Raw genomic sequence first — 19,296 nt, 5'->3', positions numbered from 1 at the left:
GCCTTCCCTCTATGACTGTGTATACAGAGATAGCTGTCAGTCACTGACTGAGGACAAGGAGACGGTCCCATCAATGATCGACAGCCTTCCCTCTATGACTGTGTATACAGAGATAGCTGTCAGTCACTGACTGAAGACAAGGAGGAGGTCCTATCAATGATCGACAGCCTTCCCTCTATGACTGTGTATACAGAGATAGCTGTCAGTCACTGACTGAAGACAAGGAGACGGTCCTATCAATGATCGACAGCCTTCCCTCTATGACTGTGTATACAGAGATAGCTGTCAGTCACTGACCGAAGACAAGGAGGAGGTCCTATCAGTTACTGACAGCCTTCCCTCTATGACTGTGTATACAGAGATAGCTGTCAGTCACTGACTGAAGACAAGGAGGAGGTCCTATCAATGATCGACAGCCTTCCCTCTATGACTGTGTACACAGAGATAGCTGTGAGTCACTGACTGAAGACAAGGAGACGGTCCTATCAGTGACTGACAGCCTTCCCTCTATGACTGTGTATACAGAGATAGCTGTCAGTTACTGACTGAAGACAAGGAGACTGTCCTATCAGTGACTGACAGCCTTCCCTCTATGACTGTGTATACAGAGATAGCTGTGAGTCACTGACTGAAGACAAGGAGACGGTCCTATCAGTGACTGACAGCCTTCCCTCTATGGCTGTGTATACAGAGATAGCTGTCAGTCACTGACTGAAGACAAGGAGGAGGTCCTATCAGTGACTGACAGCTATCTCTGTATACACAGTCATAGAGGGAAGGTTGTCAGTCACTGACTGAAGACAAGGAGACGGTCCTATCAATGATTGACAGCCTTCCCTCTATGACTGTGTATACAGAGATAGCTGTCAGTCACTGACTGAAGACAAGGAGACTGTCCTATTAGTGATTGACAGCCTTCCCTCTATGACTGTGTATACAGAGATAGCTGTCAGTCACTGACTGAAGACAAGGAGACGGTCCTATCGGTGACAGCCTTCCCTCTATGACTGTGTATACAGAGATAGCTGTCAGTCACTGACTGAAGACAAGGAGGAGGTCCTATCAGTGACAGCCTTCCCTCTATGACTGTGTATACAGAGATAGCTGTCAGTCACTGACTGAAGACAAGGAGGCGGTCCTATTAGTGATTGACAGCCTTCCCTCTATAACTGTGTATACAGCGATAGCTGTCAGTCACTGACTGAAGACAAGGAGGAGGTCCTATTAGTGATTGACAGCCTTCCCTCTATAACTGTGTATACAGAGATAGCTGTCAATCACTGATTGGACTGCCTCCCTGACCTCAGTCACCAGGTTCAACGTGACAAGTTCCCTGCTACTAGTACACACTGTCCTCATGTGGACATGTTACTCCCAGTAACACATGCTGGATGTAAGGTCTGTGTGTCCAGGATAATGCTGCCTTCACTAGCTTTTATGTATCATTCACAGCTTCATTCTTGGACTGATTTCCCAGTCCCCTTCCCCTGCAGACTGTCATGTGTGCTCTCAATAGATACATTTTGATAGAGTACAGCTTATGTGATCTGCCACCCCTGGGCACACCACTCCCCCTTGCAACACTCTGATCTGAAGTATACTACCACCTCCTCCCCCTCCCTTCTATCTATAAAACTGTAAGATGGGCGGGCAAGAGCAAAGCGAATTGACACAGCCAGGGGTTGTGTGCTGTCAGATCTATGTTAGAAGCAGGACAACCAGCTATGTAAGGTCTTGTTCAAATTTCCGTTCTTCACTGATGTGTGCTGTCCGCAAAAAAAAAAAAAAAAAAAAAAAAAAAAAAACCCACTTGTGTCCACAGACTTAAAAAAAAAGTTTTTCCTTTTACTCCTACAGGGATAGGATACAATTTTTCGTAAACTAAAAGAAGGAATATGGCATTTACATGAATGAACTGCGGCACGGATTCAATGCTTATGCAAATATAAAGGTAAAAACTTCATTACACAAAAGAAAACAAAGCATTACCCAAAGCCTTCCAGAGAAGTGTCAAATTCCACAAAGGCAGGAGTGACTGATGATCCATGAAGCCTAATGTCATGTGGTGTTGTCATAGAAACCAGGCACTTCACCCTGGTCAGGGGCACAGTGCATCCTTCTGCTGATTTTACCAAGCTGCGGCTTATCCGGTAATGCTTGTCTTCTACACAGAACACGCTGTCAGAGCCCAGCCCCTCGGTGGACATGATCATGCTACCTGTGTACAGGACGGAAACAGATATGTCACAGCCAAAATGGACAAAAAAAAATGTGCCAGCTTTCTATCTCCGCTACATTTACAACCTTGGCATCGAGTGGCACCTACTCAGCCAGGTGACAAATGAATATTATTGTCATATTGCTTACCGGGGCACCATTATTTCTGAATGACCTATTGTATTAATTATGTTTTTTATGTTAACCATATTTTGAAATAATTTTTTATTGTTAATTTTAATTTGCCATGTCAAAATCTGTATTCAAACAAAAAACATAAAATCCTGCAGTTTGCGCACTGGCCACTAAGCCTAAGAACAGGCGCTACTTCTTGGTCTGTACAGATCCCTTTCCTGCAGTCACCTCCTTATCACTACAGACAGGGTTACAATGACAGATATCTTCTATATAAAGGTAACACAATAAGGGACATTCACAATAGGTGATTGACTAAGCTTATCTATTCTTTCCTTGTACAATGACAGCCGGTCACAGAGCATGCCTAGAAAGCATCTCCCATAGAAGTCAGTGAGGTTCTCTCCTGTCCATTATGTTTATGGCGCATGGTGGCTGCTGTAAAACATATCTCTAAATGCTGTTAAGAGCAGCTCAGACAAGATGGCAGACCCCATAATCGTTTTTAGGGAATAGACCCCCAAAAAAATCTGCAATCAGAAAATAAAAACCACTTAGAAAAAGGATGTGTGTCACTATCTGGTTTTAACTGGTAGAAAAAAAAAAAATGTGACACATCGCAGTTAAATGCTACGTACACCTTCGGAGGCAATTAGTTTTTTTATGATTGCATTTTTGGCTAAAAATCTTTTTTTTCAATTGGCCTTTATTAAAAAAAATATTGAGCTCTTCTGTCACTGGTTTTCTAACTGTGTGACTGGTACTTTCACTTTGTGTTGGTCATCTAATAACCCTTATATCTAAACTACATAATGAGTGTTTGTAAGGTCACAGAGCAGAGATAAGAATTCCGTCAGCCCCTGGTCTGACAGAAAATCCAAAGGCTGCTACTAGAGCATCTCAGCTCTGTACAGAAAAAAGACCAATTGCAAAAATAATTTTTAGCTCAAACTGAGTACACTGCAATAATTAAAATAAAAAACTGCTCCCAAAGGTGTACATAGCCTTTAAGACACATACAAATGTATATCATTTATCTCATGACCCAGAAGCTAGAGTCACATTTAGAACATGTGCATTGTTTCTGCTCTCATTATATTGTAGTGGTATTTTTATATATATATTTTTTCTATTCACATTTAAAACAGATTTAGGAACAATTCACCTAACTGTTTATGTGAGAAGTCACATACATTGTATTCACATACATTTTTTTCATATATGTTAATGCAAAAAAAAAAAAATATATATATATATATATATATATGTATAAAAATAGTAAGTAATAATAAGTGGAAGTATATCTACACCCATGATCAAGGGTTTAACACAGGCACCCGTCGCACCATAGGAGGAGTGCTGCCCCATTTCCACATGTATATATATATATATATATATATATATATATATATATATATATATATAGTTAGTTTAAATTAGGAATTCTTGAACTACAGAATCCAATGTTCTTTCGCACAAAGCTCAAGCACTTAAAGGGCATCTGTCAGCAGCTTTGTACCTATGAAACTGGCTGATCTGTTACATGTGCACTTGGCAGCTGAAGGCATCTGTGTTGGTCCCATGTTCATATGTGCCTGTATTACTGAGAAATATGATGTTTTAATATATGCAAATGAGCTTCTAGTAGCAACGGGGGTATTGCCATTATACCTAGAGGCTCTGCTCTCTCTGCAACTGCCACGCCCTCTCCACTTTGATTGTCGGGGCCAGACAGTGTAACCATCATCACGTCTGGCCCTGTCAAAGTGGAAAGGGCGTGGAAGTTGCAGAAAGAGCAGAGCCTCTTGGTATAATGGCAATACCCCCGTTGCTCCTAGAGGCTCATTTGCATATATTAAAACGGCATTCTTCTCAGCAGTGTGGGCACATAATGAACATGGGACCAGCAGATCAGCCAGTTATTACATAGGTACAAATCTGCTGACAGATGCCCTTTAAAAAGCACAATCATGGATATTCCCATTCCTCCAGTCTCTGCTTTCAAGGTTCCGGTTTCAGCAAATAAATGTTACTTTTTGTACAGTAAAAAGTAAAACAATTCACTGAAAGAAAATAAAAAAGGTTCCCAATGGATGGCAGCAAGCAGATATAGTGTAAATGAGGAATTCATATACAAAGTATAACAATTGCTGAAACCAGAATACCTATTTATGAAATTGCTTAAAAGGAAATCCCGTAATATTCTGTTACCCTTTAGATGCGGGGAGTGATTTAATGGTCCACCCTGGAAACAATTAGCTCCATTCATGAAGACTTGCCATAGCCCTACAGATTTGTATGGGAAGGCTCTTGCTTTTCTGTGCAATTCCTCAATGTCAGTGACCTGACGGGTATAGGCTCACATTATGAGCAGTTTTCATTACATTAGGCAACTAAGCAAATGAATAATTATTTCAAATAATTCAAACTGGGGGCGAGATTGGAAAAACGTAAAGTGGCACTGATGAGTCACAAGACTAGAGCCACGCACGATAGATTACTAATAGGGATGTTTGCGGTAACGTCATATGAGCGTAATGCTGAATGGAAAGCTCTGAGGTGCATACTGTGATGAGGACTATATTAATATGCCAGCAGTGCATCAGGAAACGCGGGACAGCGTGTGGGAAGATAATCAAACAGATTGCATTTCCATCTTATCTACGGCTAAACCGTAATTTTGGAACATACAGGCTGACCGAACAGTTGTTCAAACTTGGAAAACTGAAAAGCAAATAAGCAATTTAAAGAGGAGGAGGGAAATGTCTACAAAATTACTATTGGGAATGAAGAGGGTTAGAAAAGGGGGGCTATGTGTAAAATCGGATTAATTTAGCCGTCTCAGACTGCTTCAAAATGATTACTTTGTAAGCATGATGAAAAGCCCTTAAATGTATGCCATTCTACTCATCAATGGCCTAACTGGTGACTTCAAGGCTAAACCGACACTGCACCATTAGCTATACATTGAGTTGAAATTAAATTGTGCTGGGACTTCCTGCTTGGAGAGGGGAAAAAGTGCTGATTCATTCATATATTTTAACAAGTTTTCTGGGATTTTATTACTGATAACTAGGGATGAGCGAACTTCAGTTCAGACATGGGTGTCGGACCCCCACCGATCTGAAATTGATGACCTATCCTGAGGATTGGTCATTAGTAGGGATGAGGGAAATTCTGTTTTTGAAGTTCGGGTTCAGGTTCCGGTCTACGCTGAATTTCGTTATGCATTCCGTCATAATAGAAGTCTATGGCCAGTATAACGGATCAGAGTCCTCTCCTGCATAAAGGAAACCAGACGGATCTGTTATGGCGGCCATAGACTTCTATTTCGACGGAATCCATAACGAAATTCAGCGTAAACCTTAACCTGAACTCAAACTTCAAAAGCTGAAGTTCGATCATCCCTACTGATGATCTATCCTCAGGATAGGTCATCAATATCAGATCGGTGGTGGTCAGACACCCACGTCAATCAGCCATTTGAAGAGAAGGCCGTGCTCTCCATCTACATTGCAGCGGTAAGCTGGTGTAATTACAAGCCGTCCCATTCACTTCTATGGGACGGCTCCTTCCTATATGCTTGAATACTACAGAGCTGTCCCATAGAAGTGAATGTGACGGCTTGTAGTTACACCTGCTGGCCACTGCAATGGGGTACATGCACACGATGCAGACTACATGCAATCTTTAAAACTGACCCGCTGTGGGGATTTTCAAATCTGCAGCATGTCAATTGTTTGTGCAATTCGATATCCTTATGTGGAGTGGCTTTCCCCATAGACTTTAATGTATTTATTAAAATAAATTGAAAATTTGCAGAAAAAAAAGCAAAATAAAACCTGCACAAAGAAATGCACAAAAGGCACAAAAAATAGTGCAGATTTATGTTCAGTTTTATCAGGTTTTCATGCATTTAGGGGACTGCCAATTGGGAGTAATTTTTTTAGGGTTAGTATCCAGGGTACAGCCGTCGATAAGTGGGGTCGCTCCAATAGGGAGTGATACTTCTGCATTTAGGCGGGGGCCATCTCCACTTTTAGGCAGGGATAGCCATTTGTGTAGGGCTAGATCTCCCATTTTTTGCGCCCTAATATATCCCTTCTTTTGAACCCTGGAATACCTACAGCCGGAAGGATCATATCTCCAGCACGAACAAGACATCAGACGACCAGGAATCTGGGAACCTTGCGAATATCCGTCAACAAACACCGAACGTCTGAATCGTGAGTGGTCAGATATGACCTAATATGTATTAATCATGAGTGGCCACATATGACCTAACGTGTAGTATATGTGTATCCGGAGTACTGTATACCCTATCTATACTTCGCTAGATTTATTTGCAGCTATCTAAAATAACATTTGTTTTTGTGGGAATTATTTTACTAATATCGTTATATAAAAGTTACGTTTTAAAGTAGGTTTAATACTTCAGTGATTTTTTCATGCAGTTAGCCTTAAAGAGGACATGTAACCTCTACTAATATATCTGTTCTAGTAACTACTTGCATTCCCCATGTAATAACAATCGCTGATTGCATAATGTCAGACTGTACAGGGACACCCCCCTCCCACCCAAATTGGTAACACCCATCTGGACCTTCATTACAAACTGCTTGTAATTCATTCATAACTTCTAGGAGAAATCTCATCATAGCGTTATAAGAATAGCTGTTGGCTTAATGGGTGAACAGGCCGATATAAAAATAATGGAAAATATTATGGAAAACAGATATGTTATATAAAAAAGGTAGAACAAAATCTGTCCACTCACTTCTCATTTCTGGCTCATAGCTGAGAGAACTAGGCTTGTGGACACGATACTGTTTTAATAGGCGTTTATCCCATGCTGCACAATTCAAGGGATTACCAAGACGAAGGAATTCTCTGAAAGCAGAAAGAAAGGATGAACTGGTTTAGGAGTATGATATGTAAAGCCCAAATATTCTCCCACATCTTTACATGCAGTGGACATTTTTAAGCAGGTTTTTTTTGGCAAACTGCCTGCTTGGCTGGAGCTGTAGAGATCACTTCCCTGCATCCAGGCGCCAGTTCCCCGCTCCTTCTCCTCCAGGCCTCTGATGTTCTGCTGGAGCCAGTCACTCCTGAGACCAGTTATTGGCTGCTGTAGGCAATGGCAAACTGGATGTTGACAGCGAGGGACGCTGTCAATATCCAGTTTGACATTGCCTGCAGCAGCCAATAACTGGTCTCAGGAGTGACTGGCTCCCCTTACATCATGACAAGTGGTCACACGATCAAGGAGATCCAGTCTTGAAATGGACCTTTATAGGTCCAGCCAAGTGTGGGGGGGTTGTCAAAACCTCCCTTGTTCTTGCATGACCCCATTAAAGCTATGATTGCCAAGGGATGTTCCTGACGGCCATACATTTCCCCCTGCAAAAAAATCTATAGTATTACAAGACAGCAACTTGTAGATTTCTGCTTTCGTTCACTGAAAGGGGTCCCAAGACAAAGACACCTCTCTATCTATGATAATAGGACATATATCCAGCGGTATCTGTAATGAGACAACTTCCTTGCCTTAGAAGTAAAAAATAAAAATAAAAACATAATTATTTGTAAGTCATTTATATAACATTTAGTTGAAGTACATACCTCAGCACCATGGGCTCCAGAGCTTGAGAAGCCAATCTTTCAAACATGCGCTGAAGTGGAGGGTGCAATGTATGGTCCTCATCAGCCAGCGCAGCGCTACATCGGTGTAATAACCGGGCATGCAGTCCTCCTTCACACATAACCTGCTGATTCCGCTCCGTGTGTACCAAGGACTGCAAGATGTTTGCGACAGCCACCTGGAGATCCAAGGCATGCTGCGAAAAGAGTCAATGCAAAAAAAGATTAAACAAGAAATATTGTATAACTAATTGATAAAGCACAGTCTGGAGTTTTATCAGTCATATATTACATTTTAACTAATAAAACTAGATCATGAAATATAATGTTTTTTTCTTCTAAGGTGTTCTATTTTCTGATTGTAGATGTGTTTATTCAACATGTATTTTCTGTACACAATTATGGGGGAATCTATCTTACGTGACAGTAGCCATGTGGTCATAGTAAACCTGTAGTCTGGAGATGACTTCTATGGGAGAGTGTTATGAGCATGCTCTGTGACCTGTGCAGAGGTCATTGTGCAGGGAGGGGGATGAGGTGAGCTGCTGCCATAACCAATTGCGTATGATGGATTCTGTGTTTTTTTTTATCTATAACTGTTACATCTCAATGTAAACCAGTCTGTGATGATAATGAAAAGCCTGCTGAAAAGTGATCTCTACATTTTTAAGCACATTAAAAAGGCATAACTCATGCGCTTTGCAACAAATAAAAAAGTGACAAAAACTGTTTAACATAATAAATATTAAAGAAATCTATGTATATAAAAAAAATATTTGGAATGAAATTTACTAGACTGCCACTTGAGATACATACCTCAGGTTGGGAGTCTGAATCCACAGATGCCAAAAGATCAAGCATAGAAAGCATGGCACCCGGGTGTATGATTACTGCATCTGATGTTGAAAAGGATGCTGGTCCGCCAAGAGGTTTTAGATCACTGATGTTTTTTGGAGGCATCAGGGAAGATGTGGACACTGTATGGTAGACATGTCTACAATAGAAAATTCATATACATATATTTCATGAAGATTAGTCTAAGCAACTTGCAGGGTATAATATAGCCTGTCGAAATGACATGACATGACATGATTTACAACATGTCTCTAAAGAGTGTAGGCATAATGAATTTCCAAACAGTGACAGCTTGTGTCACGTGAATTCTTCTTATAACATGGTTACAATAATTAGTCTGTATATATGGACCCCTAGAAACAGTCTTAACCTACTCACTGCAACAGAAATGAGAGGACAGTCACATTCTCTCTTCTCTGCTGCAAACATTTTGCTAAGAAATCTGGCCATGCCCATCTAACTACCATGTCTGGTATCGCAGCCCAGCTCCATTAAAGAAAACCACAAAATGCAATAGAAACACCTATGAAACCAATCCTGTGCACAATTATTAATGACAGCTATGTCAGTATATATACTTACACAGAGAATGCTCTCAAATCACTGGTAACACCTCCCCCGCGTAAAGCTATCAGTGACTGACCGCTATCTATGTATACACACTTACACAGAGAATGCTAAATCACTGATAACACCTCCCCTGTGTACAACTATCAGTAACTGAGAGCTATGTATACACACTTACACAGAGAATGCTATCAATCACTGATAACACCTACTATATGTATACACACATACACAGAGAATGCTATCAATCACTGATAACACCTCCCCTGTGTACAGCTATCAGTGACAGACAGCTATATGTATACACACTTACACAGAGAATGCTATCAATCACTAATAACACCTCCCCCATGTACAACTATCAGTGACTGACAGCTATCTATGTATACACACTTACACAGAGAATGCTATCAATCACTAATTACACCTCCCCATGTACAACTATCAGTGACTGACAGTTATCTATGTATACACACTTACACAGAGAATGCTATCAATCACTAATTACACCTCCCCTGTGTACATCTATCAGTGACTGACAGCTATATGTATACACACTTACACAGAGAATGCTATCAGTCACTGATAACACCTTTTCTGTGTACAACTATCAGTGACTGACAGCTATATATGTATAGGCACACAGGGAATGCTATCAATCACTGATGACACCTCCTCTGTGTACAACTATCAGTGACTGACAGCTATCTATGTATACACACTTACACAGAGAATGCTATCAGTCACTGATAACACCTCCCCCTGTGTACAGCTGAAGTCAACATACAAGGTATTGACCCCATCTTCTTGCATTAGTATGATAATAATCACACATTAACAACATACAGTAAAAAGCTTCAGCCAGCAACATTAATAATGTAAATCCTTGCGTGTGAGAGCCCGCCATCCCATGGAAAATAACGGCTTTCTAAAAATAAAAGCAGCTTAAATATTTAATTGAATGAAAATCTGCTGCATTATTCACCACCGTGTTTGAATCTGTGTTTCTGTTGTCTCTAGGCATTTTCAGAGATTTTTAATGAGGCGTTGTAAAACAGTAAAGGAGAGACAAAACACATTAATAGCAGAAAATGTAAGTGTTTCAGGAAGAAAAAAATTAGAGCGGCATAATTAAGATCATGCTGAAGGAATCGCAGACAGATCAAAACAAAGTGTAGGTAAAATGTGAAGCAGATGTGCAGTGGTGAGCTTAAAGGGGTTATCCAGGAGTACAATATTGATGACCTACCCTATTCTTAGCAGCAATCAGGGCCAGAAATAACAGTGGAGTGAGTCGGAAGCAGAAGGCTCTCTTCTGCTTTGAATTGGCTGTGCCAGGTTCCTTCAGCTCCACCGCCCTTACACAGTCCAGTGCCTCCTCAGAACCGCTGAATGGTGGGGGTGCCAGGTGTAGGACCCCAACCGATCAGACATTGATGACTTATCCTAAGGATAGGTCATTAAAATCTAGAGCCTGAAATCCCCCTTAAACAACACACAAAATGTTCCATCGATGATATAGGAAGTCGATTGACGGTCGTTTACTTTTTAGTTTCATTTGGCAATTATCGGGAGGGGTTTGAACAAATAATTGTTCTTACGATCTTTCGTTCAAATCCTGCTTGTCAGGAGCACATTACGTTTACATAGGGGGATGTGTTGTCTACAAGTGATCATTTTTAGATACTACCATACCGTGCGTTCTATCGCACCACAGCAGAAGTAGTGATGCTGGGGCTAGTATCAGACTGTTGAAACTGGCTCCCAATGCCTGAAAGGGCCAGGATATAATTGGCTGCATTTCTCTTTGATCTCCAGAAGGCTGCCACTGACCCTTTGTAAATGGACAGTGTAAGGGTCCATTCACACGTCCGCAATACTGTTCGCATTTTGCGGAACGGAATTGCGGACCCATTCATTTCTATGGGGCCGCACGATGTGCTGCCCGGATCCGTAAATGCGGACCCACACCTCCGGGTCCGCATTTCCGTTCCTGAAAAAAATAGAACATGTCCTATTTTTGTTCGCAATTGCGGACAAGATTAGGCATATGCTATTATAGTGCCGGCGATGTGCGGTCCACAAAATGCCGAACGCACATTGCCGGTGTCTGTATTTTGCGGATGCGCAAAACACACAAGGATGTGTGAATGGACCCTTAGGCAGCATTCACGGACCACAGTGCACGAGCGCACGGAGTCATTGGTTGCTATGACGCCGTGCGCTTCGTGCCGCCGCCACTGTACAGTAATACACTCGCATGATCTATACGAGTGGATTTTTGTACAGCGGAGGCACAAAGCGCACAGCGTCATAGCAACCAATGACGCTGTGCGCTCGTACACTCAGCAGGACACAAGCCGGGTTTTCACGGACCGTGGTCCGTGAAAATCCACGTATGTGTGAATGAGGCCTTAGAGAGAACAGTTGTGACGGTTCATATGAAACCTTATCTCTGACTTCCTGACCTCATAAACACTTATTTTGAGAAGAGTTTCGCTATAATGAGTGTTTATGAGGTCAGAAGATCAGAGACAAGGCTTCACACGAGCCATCAGCTGATGGGACTGAGAAGCGGCACTCTGCAAACAAACAGTTTTTGTTTTTTTTGCGTCTGTCGGAGGTACACATTAATAGCATTTATATATGTCCAAAGGAAGCTTTCTTGGCATACAGCCATTGACTTCCAATGTTAAAAAAAGTATACTGGGGGGTGCAAATATTTTTTTTTTACTCTGTCCATCTATTTAGAAAAGTATAGCGGACTACTCTTTCCTACAGAGTAATAAAAAAAGGTATGCCAACACAATGTTTTTTGGCATAAACTGGGCTGGGCGCCAGTGCACATTTTAAAGGGTCCATTCACACGTCCGCAACCATTCCGCAATTGTGCGGAACGTTTGCGGACCCATTCATTCTCTATGGGGCCGGAAGAGATGTGGAGAGCACACTATGTGCTCTCCGCATCCGCATTTCCGGATCGCGCCCCCGATCTTCCGGTCCGCAGCTCCGCAAGAAAATAGAGCATGTCCTATACTTGTCCGCAATTGCGGACAAGAATAGGCATTTCTATGGGGGTGACGGCCCGGTGTATTGCGGATCCGCAATACACTACGGACGTGTGAATGGACCCTAAATGTGACGTGAAAACAAGATGTGAACAGAGCATAACTCCCCAACATCCCAATCTGGGCACCTTCAACACCATGAAGTTGTATGATTTTTACTATATAGCAGCTGTAATATGAATCTGCTCCTCCTGCTCAAAGGAACAGACGGAATACCCAATGACAGATCAGTACCTTTTCCTGGATAGAGCAGGGGTGCCCCAGGGTGAAGGGAGAGTGGTTTCATTTGTCAAGCATGGCGGGATCTGTTCTGCCCGACTACAAAGGTGATAGGCATGAGCAGGATAGAAAAGTTAGAAAGACAAATGAAAAAGTTGGGTTAGTTGTACAGTGAGAATAGAATGGGATCACACAGAAAAGCACAAAGGACAGATACAGTATAGCAGACTTGAGACACTCATGCTGATTTCTTCCCCCACTGCTGAGAAATAGAAGGTCATCAAGAGTTAGTGCAAGCCCAGTTCTTCTTCCAGTCTGAAGAGGTCACACTAGATCACATGTAAGGTCCATGACTTATTCATGTGCGCCAAAATTTATGAAAATATTTGCCATAACTCCATAAACATGTTACTCAGTTTACGCTTCCTTACATGGGTGGTCCAGGCTCTACTAGGGGATGATCAATCCTCAGGACATCAACAGGATCAGTACTGTCCACTACAAGGTTGACAGAGCTGTGTAGTCTCGGCATCAACGGAGCTACACCCGAACAGCTGATCGACGGGGTGCCGGGTGTCAGACACCAATCGATCAGTCAGGATGGCCTATCCTGAGGATAGGCCATCACTTAGTAAAGGCTGCACAACCTCTGGGTTTCTACCACTTGGATTTCACCTAATTAGGTGTCAGACACTAGCGCTCCGCTAGTGTCTGCTCTGCCAAACTATCCTGCTATAATAGCTTTTGGGGCAGCCGTTTACCTAAAAAAAGAACTTTTATTAATATGCTAATGACCCTCTAGGTGCTATGGGGGCGTCATTAGCACCTAGAGGATCGATCGGACGTTATCGGCGCAGGCGCAGTGGAGATGTCTGAGCAGGGAAGCGGTCGGACATTCACTGCGCATGCGCCGAATACAGCCGCGCACGGCGCATGCGCGTGAAGTCGTCCGTTTGATGCATTCCGAAGCAGATGGGCGGGCTGGAGGGAGGCGCTGGGCGGCGGCATCTTGAGAAGGTAGACCGATCCTCTAGGTGCTAATGATGCCCCCATAGCACCTAGAGGGTCATTAGCATATTAATAAAAGTTCTTTTTTTAGGTAAACGGCTGCCCCAAAAGCTATTATAGCAGGATAGTTTGGCAGAGCAGACACTAGCGGAGCGCTAGTGTCTGACACCTAATTAGGTGAAATCCAAGTGGTAGAAACCCTTTAAAATCACCAATAGCGTATGCAAAATAATAATAATAAAAAAATAATAATAATTGAGCATAGCATTAATACATTTGGCACACTTTAGACTTTGCGCATACCCTCTTTTTCCAGACATTTTTCAAAATAGGTCACATAATACATTTTTATATTGGGGGAATGCATTATCATTGTACACCAGATCGTTGCCATGCTAAAATAGAAAATTTGGCGTAAACGCTTTTTTTGTGCCAAAATTTGCAGCTTTTTTCCCCATCACCCTTTGCCACTTTTACAAAAAGTAGACAGGCAGGTCACCTGAGACCCGACACATTTACCAATATGTGTGCCAGAAAAGTGGCGCACATTACACCTGACACCACTCCTGACTTGTCTGTTTTAATAGCCTTATGCATTCCCCATGTAATAACAACTCTGGAGCCTCTATTCTTATGTCTCTATGTTGTGCCATTCCTTTATTATACTAGAAGTTATGAATACTTGCTAGCAGTCTGCAGTAAGGGTACAGAGGGGAGGTAACCAGTTGGGGGGGGGGTGTACCTGCACATGGCAGCACTGATTGGATAGAGTCAGACTGTGCAGGGACACACCTCCAACTGGTTACCTCCCCTCTGTACCCTTACTGCAGACTGCTAGCAAGTATTCATAACTTCTAGTAGAAATAATAAAGGAATGGTACAACATAGAGACATAAGAATAGATGCTCCAGAACTGTTATTACACGGGGAATGCACAAAGCTATTAAAACAGGCATGTCAGGAGTGGTGACAGGTCCTCTTTAATAAGACTGGCATAAGAAATGCCAGTCCAGAGGTCGCAATAATGTTTGTACGGTCATTATAGATGCCTGTACAACCAATTTTATGCTTTGCAAAGAGTATCATGCAGCACCGAATGAGACAACGATACCGCTGGTGCCTGACGCAGCCAATAGTAAAGCGACTTACTTGAACCTAATGGTAGGTGGAGTCGGATGGCAAGCAAAGAGCTTGTTGTTACTATCTCTCTAACACAAAAGGACGCAACTGTATGCCAAGTATGGAGCGGGCGCAAAAGTGGAGTCTGCCCCTTACAAGATGGGTGCTGGCTGTGTAATACAGTTAACACCCGGCCGCAAATACTGGGATCAGTACCCCTCAGATGAAAAGTAAAAAATCCATGTGACTAAAGAAGGTGATGTCCCTGGCGTAGGAAGAGGCCGCAGTGCTCACCTCTTCATACAGCTTCCGGGAGTCAGACTCTCCCCAATCAGGTATTGATGACCTCTACTGATAAGAGGCCAGCAATATCAAAATCTCGGCCAACTCCTTTAAGTTTAAGAACACAGGATATGGTTTAACTTTTACAACCTGGATACATCAGATTAATTTAATCCCCTTCCAGATGTAAATCCATAAACTGACAAGATCTGAGGCTGGTTACATAATAGACAAAGCTGTAATGTTAAATACTTCAAGCGCCTCAATGTGATGTGACAAATGAATAAGAACATGCCCAGCAGGGTTACACTGCAGACATTTCACCTACAGACACTGACGGCAAGTATAAAAATGGAGTAGACAAACTCCTCCTGGCTTTGACAAGTTTTTTTTTAAAAAGAAACATTTTACAGGTCACTATTCTTGACAAAATATGAAAATGTAGCACCTAAAATATGGTTTCTAAATCTTTTTCTAATGGGGTCTCATCCACCCATAACAAGGATCATTGGTTGTCGTCCATTCAAAATTTTAAAAAGTTTCCTTTATCTTAAAATGTTGCTTCTCAAACCCAGCAAAACATTAAAATAAGCAAAAATAAAGGTTATGGACACCTTCTTTTTTATGATTACATTATATTATATTTCTTCAATTTTTATTAAAAATATTCTGACATTTTTGAGATACAGGGGTTAAAAATCCATCTGTTTGCATAGAAACAGGGGTTAGAAATCAGTCTGTTTGCACTGTATCACTTCTCAGTCCTAGCAGCTGACGGGACATGTGAAGCTTTATCTTAGATCTCCTGACCTCATAAACACTCATTTAAGCCATATTCTTATCAGGATAGGTCATCAATATCAGATCGGTGGGGATCCAACACCCGGCATTCCTGCCAATCAGCTGTTTGTAGAGAAGGCCGCGCTCCGCTTGAGCACCTTGAGAGGTGAGCAGGTGTAATTACAAGCCAAGCCATTCCCTTACATGGGACAGCTTGTTCCTGTTCAAGTGTATACTACAGGGCCATCCCATAGAAGTGAATGGGACGGCTTTTAATTACAGTACATCTGCTTACCTACAGCAAGCAGGTAAACAATGATGAGATGGCTACGCTCGCACGGAGCATGGCCTTCTCTTCAACCAGCTGATTGGCGGGGGTGCCGGGTGTCGGACTCCCACCGATCTGATATTGATGACCTATCCTGAAGATAGCTCATCCATATTAAAAATCCCCAAAAATCCCCTTTAAGCAAATAGACTGATTTTTAACCCCTGTATCTAAAAACATTTGAACATTTTTAATAAACACCAACTGAAAAAAACAATATTTTTTTAGCCCAAAATGAGTAAATTCAAAATCATAAAAAATCAAATGTGTCCATAGGTTTTAAAATGGGGATACACCACAGACTGCTGAAGCCAGATAACGGCCTTTGCCCAATACTTGCTTTCACCAACCACTAGGGGGCACACCACATTTTGAGAATCGTTGATTTAAAACAGCAGTTTCATTGATTTACATTGTAATACCAACCATAATTACTAGCATTTGGAGAGATGGAGATAGTAGTTTGTGAGCCTGTCCCACAAATGCATGGAACCCACTGGTTGAAGACCTGTGATCTACAGAATGGGTATGGTTTATCATTTTGTAATTTACTAAATTTCTAGATGGAGCTTGTAATGACTAGTAGTTAAAACCAGCTCACAATACCTATTGCTCCTCATGCATTTACTATTGAGATACAAACTGTAGTCAAATGTTTCGAAACAGCAAATATCACACATTGCTAAATATCCACCTACATAAAAAACATATATAGTCCAAGATTATGACTGAATGGAGAAGACTTCAGAGAACTGATAGAAATACGAATGTGAATAACTGCATTTATAATAAGTTTTTCAGATGCACCCCCAGAGTAGATATACTGTAGTTATAATACCTACCTGTCAAAGGAGTCTGTAGATAATTTATACAGGTATACAAAAAGTTTGCTGCAGTGCCTCAGTACTGGGCACACGGAGTCCAACTGCACCAGGTCTTCTTCTAGAAGTCTCTGAAATGGTTGATTATTGGATGGGAAGACATTTGATGGTCTAATTTTGCGGCATTCGGCAAAGCAGCCAAGTAACCGAATAGCATCAGCCAGTTTTTCATACTGGATTTCGGTTTTGAAGAAGTGCGAGTTTGCAGGTTCATATCGCATAGCTGCTGTTAAAGTGCAGAAAACAGTGTGCAGAAGTTCAAAGACCTGGTTCTGGTTCACTTTTTCCCAACCATTCCTTGGTGGAGCACTAAGAGACTTCTCCATTGCAACTAACAGAGATGTGACATAGACAAATCCACCAACTTTCCGAAAAACAGTCCTGGTCCGATGGCTTTCCCTCAGGACTATTAAAAGTGCCTAGAAACAATGACAAGAACATCTGAGATTATTTAAATAATGTAACAAACATAAAAGATAGGAGAATGAAAGATTTCCATAGGGTGACACCTTCAAAGTTGGTACCATGGCTTTTCAGTCAGTCATTCTCCTCATGCCGTTTTAAAAATAACTAGAACCCAAGCAATGCCCACATTCCTTCCAGTCCAAAGGAGCCCATACATGTTCAATAGCTGTTCAAAAGATGGCCTGACCGGTGGCTATCTCTCCTATACTTTAGCTCCCCATACATAATCAGGTGGTCCTTCTAAAAACAGCAGGTTTGGTCATACACTAATGTGTAAGAGGGTCTCAAAAATTAGCCAGATGTATCACAGTGGCTCATGCTGGATGATACATTTGTTGCATCTTTAGACTCTTTAGTCTAAGTTTATACCACCAAATACAGTGGATATAAAAAGTCTACACACCCCTGTTAAAATGTCAGGTTTCTGTGATGTAAAAAAAAAATGAGACAAAGATAAATCATTTCAGAACTTTTTCCACCTTTAATGTGACCTATAAACTGTACCACTCAATTGAAAAACAAACTGAAATCTTTTAGGTGGAGGGAAGAAAACAAACAAAAAAAAAACTAAAATAATGTGGTTGCATAAGTGTACACACCCTCTTATAACTGGGGCTGTAGCTGTGTTCAGAATTAAACAATCACATTCAAAATCATGTTAAATAGGAGTCAGCATACACCTGCCATCATTTAACCACTTCAGCCCCGCTAGGTGAAACCCCCTTCATGACCAGAGCACTTTTTACACTTCGGCACTACACTCCTTTCACCGTTTATCGCTCGGTCATGCAACTTACCACCCAAATGAATTTTACCTCCTTTTCTTCTCACTAATGGAGCTTTCATTTGGTGGTATTTTATTGCTGCTGACATTTTTACTTTTTTTGTTATTAATCAAAATGCAACGATTTTTTTGCAAAAAAATGACATTTTTCACTTTCAGCTGTAAAATTTTGCAAAGAAAACGACATCCATATATAAATTTTTCGCCAAATTTATTGTTCTACATGTCTTTGATAAAAAAAAAATGTTTGGGCAAAAAAAAAAAATGGTTTGGGTAAAAGTTATAGCATTTACAAACTATGGTACAAAAATGTGAATTTCCGCTTTTTGAAACAGCTCTGACTTTCTGAGCACCTGTCATGATTCCTGAGGATCTACAATGCCCAAACAGTAGAAAACCCCCACAAATGACCCCATTTCGGAAAGTAGACACCCTAAGGTATTCGCTGATGGGCATAGTGAGTTCATAGAACTTTTTATTTTTTGTCACAAGTTAGCGGAAAATGATGATGATTTTATTTTTTATTTTTTTTCTTACAAAGTCTCATATTCCACTAACTTGCGACAAAAAATAAAAAATTCTAGGAACTCGCCATGCCCCTCACGGAATACCTTGGGGTGTCTTCTTTCCAAAATGGGGTCACTTGTGGCGTAGTTATACTGCCCTGGCAATTTAGGGGCCCAAATGTGTGAGAAGAACTTTGCAATCAAAATCTGTAAAAAATGGCCTGTGAAATCCAAAAGGTGCACTTTGGAATATGTGCCCCTTTGCCCACCTTGGCTGCAAAAAAGTGTCACACATCTGGTATCGCCGTACTCAGGAGAAGTTGGGGAATGTGTTTTGGGGTGCCATTTTACATATAACCATGCTGGGTGAGAGAAATATCTTGGCAAAAGACAACTTTTCCTATTTTTTTATACAAAGTTGGCATTTGACCAAGATATTTTT

The 19,296-nt window shown here is 41.4% G+C and overlaps 1 protein-coding gene across 5 annotated transcripts in view; it reads right to left on the bottom strand.

Moving 5' to 3' along the window:
- WDFY3 (WD repeat and FYVE domain containing 3) overlaps window positions 1–19,296 on the bottom strand; it is a 315,047-nt gene that overhangs the window by 108,301 nt on the left and 187,450 nt on the right. For all 5 annotated transcript variants that reach the window (XM_044304189.1, XM_044304218.1, XM_044304197.1 and 2 more), the window contains exons 14-18: window positions 17,061–17,518; window positions 8,809–8,986; window positions 7,975–8,189; window positions 7,130–7,242; window positions 1,990–2,218 (exon numbers count right to left, since the gene is read on the bottom strand). In XM_044304189.1, coding sequence (XP_044160124.1) covers window positions 1,990–2,218; window positions 7,130–7,242; window positions 7,975–8,189; window positions 8,809–8,986; window positions 17,061–17,518 — 1,193 coding nt within the window. The remainder of the gene's footprint in view (window positions 1–1,989; window positions 2,219–7,129; window positions 7,243–7,974; window positions 8,190–8,808; window positions 8,987–17,060; window positions 17,519–19,296) is intronic.

The sequence above is a fragment of the Bufo gargarizans genome, chromosome 1 (genome assembly GCF_014858855.1).
Source record: "Bufo gargarizans isolate SCDJY-AF-19 chromosome 1, ASM1485885v1, whole genome shotgun sequence".
Classification (NCBI taxonomy): Eukaryota; Metazoa; Chordata; class Amphibia; order Anura; family Bufonidae; genus Bufo; species Bufo gargarizans.
This window is presented reverse-complemented; position numbering and strand designations above follow the sequence as displayed.